The following is a 12,450-nucleotide window of genomic DNA, read 5'->3' as shown; positions in this document are numbered from 1 at the left end:
AGGTTTGACAGAAAACAGCAAAATTCTGTAAAGAAATTATCCTTCAATAAAAAGTAAATTAATTTATTAAAAAGAAGATGTGTTCTTATATAAATGGAATACTCCTCAGCTATGACCAACCTAGATAGCATATTCAAAAGCAGAGACATTACTTTGCCAACAAAGGTCCATCTAGTCAAGGCTATGGTTTTTCCAGTGGTCATGAATGGATGCGAGAGTTGGACTGTGAAGAAAGCTGAGTGCTGAAGAATTGATGCTTTTGAACTGTGGTGTTGGAGAAGACTCTTGAGAGTCCCTTGAACTGCAAGGAGATCCTACCAGTCCACTCTAAAGGAGATCAGCCCTGCGTGTACTTTGGAAAGATTGATGCTAAAGCTGAAACTCCAATACTTTGGCCACCTCATGTGAAGAGTTGACGCATTGGAAAAGACTCTGATGTTGGGAGGCATTGGGGGCAGGAGGAAAAGGGGAGGACAGAGGATGAGATGGCTGGATGGCATCATTGACTCGATGGAAGTGAGTTTGCGTGAACTCCAGGAGATGGTGATGGACAGGGAGGCCTGGCGTGCTGCGATTCATGGGGTCGCAGAGAGTCAGACACTACTGAGCGACTGATTTAATCTGATCTGATCTGATGAAAAAGAGTGAAATAATGCCATTTGGTGCTACAAGAATGGACCTAGAGAACATAATAAGTGAAATAAGTCAGAAAGAGAAAGACAAATTATCATGTGATATCTCTTACATACAGAAACTAAAAGAATAACACAAATGAACTTTTTTTTAACTTGAAAGTTACTTTTTTTTTTAAGTTTTCTTTTCTTTTTTTTTCTTTATTTTACTTTATAATACTGTATTGGTTTTGCCATACATTGACATGAATCCACCACGGGTGTACATGCGATCCCAAACATGAACCCCCCTCCCACCTCCCTCCCCACAACAACCCTCTGGGTCATCTCCGTGCACCAGCCCCAAGCATGCTGTATCCTGCATCGGACATAGACTGGTGATTCGATTCTTACATGATAGTATACATGTTTCAATGCCATTCTCCCAAATCATCCCACCCTCTCCCTCTCCCTCTGAGTCCAAAAAACCTCGAATAGCCAAAGCAATCTTGAGAAAGAAGAATGGAACTGGAGGAATCAACTTGCCTGACTTCAGGCTCTACTACAAAGCCACAGTCATCAAGACAGTATGGTACTGGCACAAAGACAGACATATAGATCAATGGAACAAAATAGAAAGCCCAGAGATAAATCCACACACATATGGACACCTTATCTTTGACAAAGGAGGCAAGATTATACAATGGAGTAAAGACAATCTCTTTAACAAGTGGTGCTGGGAAAACTGGTCAACCACTTGTAAAAGAATGAAACTAGATCACTTTCTAACACCACACACAAAAATAAACTCAAAATGGATTAAAGATCTAAATGTAAGACCAGAAACTATAAAACTCATTGACGAGAACATAGGCAAAACACTCTCTGACATAAATCACAGCAGGATCCTCTATGATCCACCTCCCAGAATTCTGGAAATAAAAGAAAAAATAAACAAATAGGATCTAATTAAAATTAAAAGCTTCTGCACAACAAAGGAAAATATAAGCAAGGTGAAAAGACAGCCTTCTGAATGGGAGAAAATAATAGCAAATGAAACAACTGACAAACAACAAATCTCAAAAATATACAAGCAACTTATGCAGCTCAATTCCAGAAAAATGAACGACCCAATCAAAATATGGGCCAAAGATTTTAAAATTAAAAAAAATAACGCAATAAACAAACCAAAAGATAAGGACACCATGTTACTTATAGTCTGGGGACAAAACCAAAATATATCATTCTTACCTATCACATTACAAAAATAAAAGGCTAAGAAATCATGGGAAAAAAAAGTGCCAAAGAACTAAATAGACATTTCTCCAAAGAAGACATATGGATGGCTAACAAACACATGAAAAGATGCTCAACATCACTCATTATCAGAGAAATGCAAATGAAAACCACAATGAGGTACCACTTCACACCAGTCAGAATGGCTGTGATCCAAAAATCTGCAAGCAATAAATGCTGGAGAGGGTGTGGAGAAAAGGGAACCCTCTTACACTGTTGGTGGGAATGCAAACTAGTACAACCACTATGGAAAACAGTGTGGAGATTCCTTAAAATATTGCAAATAGAACTGCCTTATGACCCAGCAATCCCACTGCTGGGCATACACACTGAGGAAACCAGAATTGAAAGAAACACATGTACCCCAATGTTCATCGCAGCACTGTTTAAAATAGCCAGGACATGGAAGCAACCTAGATGTCCATCAGCAGATGAATGGATAAGAAAGCAGTGGTACATATACACAATGGAGTATTACTCAGCCATTCAAAAGAATACATTTGAATCAGTTCTAATGAGATGGATGAAACTGGAGCCGATTATACAGAGTGAAGTAAGCCAGAAAGAAAAACACCAATACAATATACTAACACATATATATGGAATTTAGAAAGATGGCAATGATGACCCTCTATGCAAGACAGCAAAAAAGACACAGATGTGTATAGCAGACTTTTGGACAAATGAACTTTTTAAAAAACAAAAATAGAGTCGCAGATATAAAAAACAAACTGATGGTTACTAAAAGGGAAGGCACAGGGAAGGATACATTGGAAGTTTGAGATTAACTTCCATATATACACTACTATATATAAAATAACAAAAATTCACTGAATAGCATAGGGAACTATATTCTATATATACAGACCTATAATAATCTATAATGGAAAATAATACAAAAACAATAGATGTATATTTGTAAAAGAAGTGCCTGAAGTTTACAATAATGCAAACAACTTGGACTTCAGTGGTGAGGAGTATGGGTCAGCCTCCTCTTGAGAAGAGGAAAGGTCTAGGTCCTTCCTGATACAATCACTTTTGTTCTTTTCCTCCTCCATGAAATTAGCAAATCCTCAGAGACTGAGGACCATGGACCAATTCATCTAATTATCTTTTAGGTGCATTGAGGTCTCAAGGCTGTATCATTGTAAATAATTAGCCTATGCTTCCCCACCCTTAAGTTAGTCAGCTCCAGTCCACTGGGTGTCATACCTGTGTCTTTCATCTCGCAGAGTTGTTGTCTGATCCTGGAAGCCATACTTGAGTCTGTTTTCTTATGAGTCCTGCGGACACAGCCTCAACCCTCATCCAACAGCGGGCATGGGAGGGGCAGGCAATCTGCATCCTTCAGTCCTGCTTCAGCGGAGACATAGCCCAACCCAGTGAGTGTCAAATGCAGAGGCACACACTGAATGCAGGAAGGATGAGGAAGCCTTGTTTACTCACCATTAAGGCAGTGGGACAGTTGGGATAGCCAGTGGGAGGGCACCAAAATACACAGATTCAGCTAAGAGGCCTATGAAGTTTATGTTGCTAGTGGTGGGGATCCAAGAACTCTTTTTAAAATTTCTACTTTCCTCTAACATTGGTTCTGTCTTGGAGGGGATACCTTTTTTTCTACCTGAGCAAGAAAGAGTTCCTTCTAAATTGTCCCCCAAGTGCTCCAAAATATCATGAAGGTAAGGATGATGAACATAATGACAGTAACCACAGTGTCACAAAACTTTACCTAAGGATTCCAAGTCCAGGAGCTGAGCTAAGTTTTTTGTGTAATTGTTATTTTTATATGCTTTACTATCACCTCCAAAGACAGCAATACCATTATTACTATTTTGTAGTTCTGGATAGGGACACAATACTTTAAGGTAATGTTTATAAACCCTGGAGAGATAGAGGGTATAGTCAGATTTGAATGTAGACAGTGATATTCCATTCATAAGGCACCTAAACAATATTCCTTCCTGCTAACCCAGCCTGCATTCAGGGAAGTGAATTTAGGGGAAATGCAGACTCTGTATAAGGAAATAGTGACTTGAAAAATTCTCAGGCTGGTGTAAGAAGGCCAACTTAGGGTTTGAGATCTGGCTTTGGTCTGAAATTTCTCAATTGTTCATAAGAAAGGAGACCCTGAATGCAGGAAGGATTGGGGGAGATTTGTTTTCTCATCATCAAGGCAGTGAGACAGTTGGGATAGCCAGTGGAAAGGCACCAAAGATGCATAGGTTCAAAGCAGAGACCTATGAAGTTCATGTTATTGTTAATGGTGGGGATTTGAGAACTCTTATTTCAATTTCAATTTTCCTTCCACACTGGTTCTATCTTCCTTGGGCATCTTTTCCAGCAGAGCAGAAAATAGGTCTCCCTAAACTGTCCCTTAAGTTCTCCAGATGGTCATGAAGGTGATGGTGACGAAAATGATGACAGTAAGCACAACATCACAAACTTTTACCTGGGATTCCATTTGCCAGGAGCTGAGCTAAGATTTTTCTGAGGCTTATTTTCTTTTATCTGCATTCCCACCCCCAGAACATGCATTATTATCTCTTACAGTTGAGGATAGGAACACAATATTTTTATGTAATTTTTATCAGGCCCTATGTGGAGTAGAAGAGGGGTAAAGTCAGAGTTGAATGCAGGTAGGGAAAATTCCTTCATAGGGTACCTATGCAGTATAGGTGGTGGTGGTGGTTTGGTTACTAAGTTGTGTCTGAATCTTGCAACCACATGGATTGTAGCCTGCCAGGCTCCTCTGTCCATGGGGTTTCCTAGGCAAAAATATTGGAGTGGGTTGCCATATCCATTTCCAGGGGATCTTCCTGATCCAGGGCTTGAATTGCCATCTCCTGCACTGCAAGTGGATTGTTTACACTAGAGGCAGGCCCTCTAGACAGTATTCTATCCTGCTAACTCAGCCTGCATTCAGGGAACTGACCTTAGGAGAAATGCAAAGTCTGTATAAGGAAATATGGACTTAAAAATCTTTCAAACTGGCATAAGAAGGCCGACTTAATGTTTGAGACCTGGCTTTGATGTTAAATTTCTCAAATATTCATAAAAAGGTTGGATTTGATGAGAAATCAACCCCTTGGAAATGTCTAGGCTTGGAGACATGTAAGAAGTATTACCTAGCAACTAAAATCAAAAACAGCAAAAAAACAACAACAACAAAAAAAAAACCACCAGATATTTTATTGTGTTTCTGGATTTGTGATCTCAAAATGTCCTTCCTTCTCTAATATTCTTTAGTCCCATGTGTAAAATGTCGTGGTCTGAGTGTGGGTTGAAAAAGAATTTCCAGACATGAGACAGAATGAGAGGGAAATAACCTTTATTAGAGTGGGAGATGCTGTTAGAACAGCAGGCCAGCTCAAGGGAGAACAGACGTTGAACAGGGGTCCTTAGTCCACTTTTATAACCAGGGTACAAGGAGTGGGATGGAGGTCTTTCAGGTCATTTGCTGATTGTATGAGGCATGTATACTGGGTAAGGGGAAGAGTAGGGCAAATACCTTCTCCCTGTGGGGTAGGATGGGAGACAGGTTATACTGTTCCATTAATAGTTACAGCATGGGAGAGGGAAGGATGATAAGGGTCTGGTTTTTCTGTTCCTGCATTCCAAGACTCTCCTCAGTTTTGTCTGCTCTTTCGTCCTTGGGTCACCACATAAATGGATGCAAAGAAAGAGGTGACTATTTAGGTCATCAATAAAGACATGCTCACAGCTGAGAACTTAGAAATATTGTAGAAGTACTGGGGTGTATATTCAATGAAGACTTTATTTACGGGTTGCTTAAATCCAATGTATGAACACTTATCTGGATGCCTCTACATTTGTTTTGCTTATTTAACACTCTTCTTTTTCAAAAGATACCCCATCAACATGGAACCACAGAATCTTACGCGTGTCTCAGAATTCCTCCTGCTGGGACTCTCAGATGAACCAGAACTTCAGCCCCTCCTCTTTGGACTCTTCCTGTCCATGTACCTGGTGACCATGCTTGGGAACCTGCTCATCATCCTGGCTTTTATCTCTGATTCCCACCTCCACACCCCCATGTACTTCTTTCTCTCCAATCTGTCATTGACTGACATCAGTATCAGCGCCACCACTGTCCCCAAGATGCTAGTGAACCTCCAGATGCACAGCAAATCCATCACCTATGTAGGATGCCTAGCTCAGGTGTCCTTCTTTTCTCTTTTTGCATGTTTGGAGAGTCTCCTTCTGACAGTGATGGCCTATGACCGGTTGGTGGCCATTTGTCACCCCCTATACTATCTGGTCATCATGAACCCCCGCACCTGTGGCTTATTGGTCCTGGCATCATTTTTCACCAGCTTTTTGACCTCCCAACTGCACTACTTGATGATGTCACAGCTTACCTTCTGTGCAGATACGGAAATCCCTCATTTCTTTTGTGACCTTTCTCAACTCCTCAAGCTTGCCTGTTCAGACACCTCCATCAATAACATAGTAATCCTTTTTATTGGTACCATTTTTGGTGGAGTTCCACTCTCAGGAGTTCTTTACTCTTATTATCGAATTATTTCCTCCTTTCTCAGAGTCTCATCATCAGGTGGGAATTACAAAGCCTTCTCCACCTGTGGCTCTCACCTGGCAATTGTTTGTTTGTTTTATGGAACAGGTCTTGGTGTATACCTCAGTTCAGCTGTTTCATCTTCCCCCAGGAAGGGCGCCGTGGCCTCAGTGATGTATGCTGTGGTCACCCCTATGCTGAACCCCATCATCTACAGTCTAAGGAACAAGGATATCAAGAGTGCTCTGTGGAGGATTACCCATAGGATTGCCTAATCTTAACACCTGTTCCATTCTTTTCTTTTGGTTCATAAGATTGGAAAAGGTGGTAAAATCAAATATGTGCAACGAGAAGTTCTGAATCTCCAGTCACATGGTGTATATGCATCTCTGCTTTCTGTTTGTTACCAAGTCCAAACTTGCTTTGCTCACTGCATTGCAAGCTAATAAATCAGGAGACAAGATGTTGAGGCAAGAAATAATGATTTATTTAGAAAACCAGCAGATGGAAAAGATGGGAAGCTAGTGTCTCAAAATAGCCATCTTAACAGGGCCTGGCTGCCAGATTCTTTTATAGAAAAGGGAAAGGGAGGTGAGGAAGTAAAGTCAAATATCTCCTGAAATGACCAACCTCAGGGGAAGGGAGATGTTAATTTCATTTTCCTTGCAGCCATTCACATGTGGACAGGGTTAGGGTGTTTCCCTGAACAAAGGCACTTTGGTGCCTTTGACAGAGGACCAGGGGTCCCCAGGCAGGCCATTATGTAGAGATAGTATCCTTTTCATGAACAAAAGCAACAGAAAGCAAGGTTAAAGTAAAAGAAACAGATCCGAGGTGTAGTCAGATTTTTTTTCCTTTCTTATGTTTTTCCTCTTAGAATAACTCTAATGGTTTGGGAAATTATTTTAGACTCCCCCTCTTAAATTATATTCCCACCTGGATTTTGCACAGCACATCAATATACCATTTACACTTTTCAATGCATGATCCAGGACTCCTGGCTGTGGGCAGTCTTGTTTCTATCACTGCAAATTAATCATAGCCCTCTCATTTTTGTTATTTATTGTTTCTATACTGATGGCAGAAAGTGAAGAGGAACTAAAAAGTCTCTTGATGAAAGCGAAAGAGGAGAGTGAAAAAGTTGGCTTAAAGCTCAACATTCAGAAAATGAAGGTCATGGCATCTGGTCCCATCACTTCATGGCAAATAGATGGGGAAACAGTGGAAACGGTGTCAGACTTTATTTTTCTGGACTCCAAAATCACTGCAGATGGTGATTGCAGCCATGAAATTAAAAGATGCTTACTCCTTGGAAGAAAAGTTATGGTCAACCTAGATAGCATATTCAAAAGCAGAGACATTACTTTGTCAACAAAGGTCTGTCTAGTCAAGGCTATGGTTTTTCCAGTAGGCATGTATGGATGTGAGAGTTGGACTGTGAAGAAAGCTGAGCACTGAAGAATTGATGCTTTTGAACTGTGTTGTTGGAGAAGACTCGAGAGTCCCTTGAACTGCAAGGAGATCCAACCAGTCCATTCTGAAGGAGATCAGTCCTGGGTGTTCTTTGGAAGGAATGATGCTAAAGCTGAAACTCCAGTATTTTGGCCACCTCATGCGAAGAGTTGACTCATTGGAAAAGACCCTGATGCTAGGAGGGATTGGGGGCAGGAGAAGGGGACGACAGAGGATGAGATGGCTGGATGGCATCACTGATGCGTTGGACGTGAGTTTGAGTGAACTCCGGGAGTTGGTGATGGACAGGGAGGCCTGATGTGCTGCAATTCGTGGGGTCGCAAAGAGTCGGACATGACTGAGGGACTGAACTGAGCTGAACTGACTGATACTGTTTTCAGTGGCTTTTCCCCACACTTTGATATGAGGATCAAGACATTTAGTATATTTTTTGTTCCTAATGATCTTTGTCTAATTTTTGAGAAAGTCACAAACTCAATGGACATGAGTTTGAATAAACTCTGAGAGTTGGTGAGGGACAGGGAGGCCTGGCATGCTGCAGCCAGCCCATGGGGACGCAAAGAGTCGGACATGACTGAGTGACTGAACTGAACTGGGGAAGATGAATTTCCTATCTTAATCGAGATGTTTTGAAATTGAAGTGAGAAACTATTAACTGGGTTTTCAAGTGGAACTTTCCTTTGAAAACTGAGTGTGTGCTTCCCAAAGAGTAGGTAAGAGAGTACCTACCAGAGCAAAGTCAATTCCCAATTTTTCTGATAATTCTCTTTCCCATTCCATTTAACTTCTCCCCAATAATATTATATAGCCAGATGGAAAGGGGTAAAAATTGAATGATTCCACTGAAACGAGGACCTAAAGTAGTTGAACTGCCCCTGAGCAAGTGTAGAATGGCAGCTGCCAGAGGCTTTGGGAGGAAGAAAGGGGAATAAGTGTTTAATGGGGACAGATTTTCACTTGGGAAAGATGAAATGGTCCTGAAAGTGAATGGTGGTGATGGTTGGAAAACAATGTGAAGGTACTTATGGCAACTGAACTGTACAGTTAAAAACACTTTAGATGGTAGGTTTTATGTTATCTTGTGAGACATGGAGTATTTCCTGCCATATCAGAAAACAGGGATGTCACAATCACTAGAGATTCTAGCCCTCCAGTGTGAGATGGTGAGCCCTAAGGGCACTCAAGAAGGAGAAGAATACTTGTGATCTAACAGCCATCAGACTGCAGCTACTCTCTATGGTGAGCCATAGGGAGCTCAGGATGTGAAAAACACAGGATACTGGCCTCAGATAGCTGAGATGCATATGAAAGGAATGGTTTCAGTAATAAGCCCAGACTTTTGAATCTTCCCATACACAGAAAAGCACTAAATTCCTTAACTTGGGATATCTGGTTTCCTTTAATTCACAAAAATATTTTCAACATTCAGACTACTAGCCTTTGTGTAGAGAAACTTCTACATAACCCACCTCCTCCCTCAGCCTCCTCAAACCATTTCTTTCAGGGTTACTTGAGATGTTGTCTCCCTGCTTACGTCCTTAAAGTTCCTGCTGAATAAAGCATAACTCTCAACTCTTAGGTCATGAATATATTTTTAAAATTTAATTTCTATTGAAGGATAATTGCTTAACAATATTGTATTGTTTTCTGCCATACATCAACATGAATCAGCCAGAGGTACACATGTAAATATATGTCCCCTCCCTCTTGAACCTCCATCTCACCCCATCCTACCCCTCTAGATTGTCACAGAGCACCGATCTGAGCTCCCTGAATCACACAGCAAATTCCCACTGGCTATCTATTTTACATATGATAGTGCATATGTTTCCCCGATACTCTATTTGTTCCACCTTCTCCTTCCCCTGCCTTGTCCACAAGTTTTTTCTCTATGTCTGCATCTCTATTGCTGCCCTGCAAATAGGTTCATCATCACCATCTCTCTAGATTCCACAAATATGCATTAAGATATGATATTTGTTTCTGATTTACTTCATCTGTATAATAGACTCTAGGTTTATCCACCTCATTAGCAATTGACTCAAACTGATATCAAAAGTGATATCTCACTGTAGTTTTTATTTGCATTTATCTTATAATGAGTGATGTTGAGCATCTTTTCACGTGTTTATTAGCCATCTGTATGTCTTCTTTGGAGAAATATCTGTTTAGATGTTTTGCCAACTTTTTGATTGGGTTGTTTGTTTTTCTGGTGTTGAGTTGCATGAACTGCTTGTGTATTTTGGAAATTAACCCTTTGTCGGTTGTTTCATTTGGTATAATTTTCTCCCATTCTGAGGGTTGTCTTTTGACCTTGTTTATAGCTTCTTTTGCTTTGCAAAAGATTTTAAGTTTAATTAGGCCCCATTTGTTTCTTTTTGTTTTTATTTCCATTACTCTAGGAGATGGGTCAGAGAGGATCTTGTGGTGATTTATGACATAGAGTGTTCTATGTTTTCTGAGGTATGAATATTTTTTAAGTCAACAGTTGTTTTACCACAATAAAAAGAATCTCCTGCAGGAATGAGAGATATAGTGCTTCAATGTTGGATGTTACTCAGCCATCAGCAATCAACTCCTAGAGGGATCTGCCTCAGCTAGAGGAGCCCCCCAGGCAGCCCACTTTTGATGACTGTGTGATGTGGGGGTGTAACCATTTGGCTCCTTTGCCCCAACTCCAGCCAACTCTAAGGATCAGTGTAGCTCCAGAGCTTCCTTGTGGTTTTCAGAGACCTTTGATGGGCTTCAACTTGGCTTGATGTTTTCTACTCCCTTCCTTACCACAAAGAGTTTGTGAATTAGCAGAGTCTAAGGGAACACTCACAAGACTGCCCTCTATCAGACACCAGCACAAGTTCAAGCATCTCCAGGACCACCTTTGTAATAGGCCAATTTGCTACAAATTTGGGAACTTCCTCATATTCAATAATTCTCAAACATGATTCAAACTGAGTGGACTCCCTCAAGTTCTGTCATGCACTAGAATTACTCAGATCTCAGAGAAGCACTCTACTAATTATAATAGTTTTATTATAGCAAAAGGATATAAATTAGAACCAGCTAAAGGGAGGTACACATAGAACATACCTCACCTCAAGAGAAAAAATTGAGCTAGAACATTAAATTACTTAAAACTTAATATTCCAATAAAATTATAGAACTAGAATTGGGGCTGCCATTCAAAATAGCAAGAAACATAAATCTCTAAGGCAGAAAATCCTAAACCCTAAACAAGGACTATAGATTTTTAAAAAATAGGAAGTTCTCAGAGACATAAATCTAAACTGAGAAATTAGAAATACAATCAGAATCTTGGTATGGAAGACCTAAATCTCTCCAACTTATATGACCGATTCCATAGATTTGCAGATATAAAAGTCATATATTGTTTTCTCTAATTTAAAAAATGTGTTTGAACTTTATAAGGTAAAGAACTTGGAAATCAGAGGTGAAGCATAAAGGTCAGCCCCCCTCCTGAGAAGAGGACAGGTTTATATCCTTCTTAACATATTCACTTCACTTCTTTTCCTCCACCATGAAATTAGCAAATCCTCAGAGACGGAGAGACCATGGGCCAAGTTGGCTAATTATCTGCTATGCGCATGGAGGTCTCAAGGCTGTATCACTATAAATAATCAGCCCATGCTTCCCAGTCCTTTATACAGCCAGCTCCAGCCAATGGGTTCCATATCTGCGTGTCTCATGCTCCTGAAGTTGTTGTCTGTAGCAGAAGGCACATACATGAATCTGTCTTACTGGAAGTCCTGAGGACAAAGCCTCTGTCCTCAAGTAACACCAGGTATGGGAGGGGCATTCCTGCTCCAGCAGAGACATGGCACAGCCCAGTGAGTGCCAAGTGCAGTGGGAGATACTGAATGTGGAAGGAATTGGGGAGACTTGTTTACTTATCATCAGAGTAGTGGGACAGTTGGGATAGCCAGTGGGAAGGCACCAAAATGCATAGTTTGGCTCAGAGGCCTATGAAGTGAATGTTGTTGTTAGTGGTGGGGATCGTATAACTCATTTAATTATTATTATTATTATTATTTACTTTACAATATTGTATTGGTTTTGCCACACATCAACATGAATCCTCCACGGGTGTACACGTGTTCCCAGTCCCGAATCCCCTCCCCCCACCCCCCACACTATCCCTCCGGGTCATCCCAGTGCACCAGCCCCAAGCATCCTGCATCCTGCATTGAACCTAGACTGGCGATTAGTTTCTTATATGATATTATACATGTTTCAATGCCATTCTCCCAAATCATCTCACCCTCTCCCTCTCCCACAGAGTCCAAAAGACTGTTTTATATATCTAATAGATGTATAATAGTTTACAATACTGGTATTGCACATCTATTGTACATCTAATAGTGTCTAATTTCCACTTCCCTCCCATGCTTGTTCTATCTTCCTTGGTCATTTTTTCTACCTGATCAGGAAATAGGTCCTTCTAAAACATCTCCTAAGTGCTCAAAATGATCGTGAAGGTGATGATGATGAAAATGATGACAGTATGTGCTTCCTTGGTGG

General features: G+C 40.7%; 1 protein-coding gene across 1 annotated transcript; it reads left to right on the top strand.

Moving 5' to 3' along the window:
* Positions 5,763 to 6,716, top strand: LOC102182402 (olfactory receptor 7E24-like). The gene has a single exon (XM_013965114.1). It carries the CDS (start codon positions 5,787 to 5,789, stop codon positions 6,714 to 6,716), a length of 930 nt encoding a protein of 309 aa, XP_013820568.1. The 5' UTR covers positions 5,763 to 5,786.

The sequence above is a fragment of the Capra hircus genome, chromosome 7 (genome assembly GCF_001704415.2).
Source record: "Capra hircus breed San Clemente chromosome 7, ASM170441v1, whole genome shotgun sequence".
NCBI classification, from domain to species: domain Eukaryota; kingdom Metazoa; phylum Chordata; class Mammalia; order Artiodactyla; family Bovidae; genus Capra; species Capra hircus.
Note: the sequence above shows the minus strand (reverse complement) of the source record. Positions and strands in the feature narration are given on the sequence as shown.

Excerpts from the sequence above, each read along its gene's own strand:
- LOC102182402 (XM_013965114.1), top strand. The coding sequence starts at position 5,787 with ATGGAACCACAGAATCTTACGCGTGTCTCAGAATTCCTCCTGCTGGGA.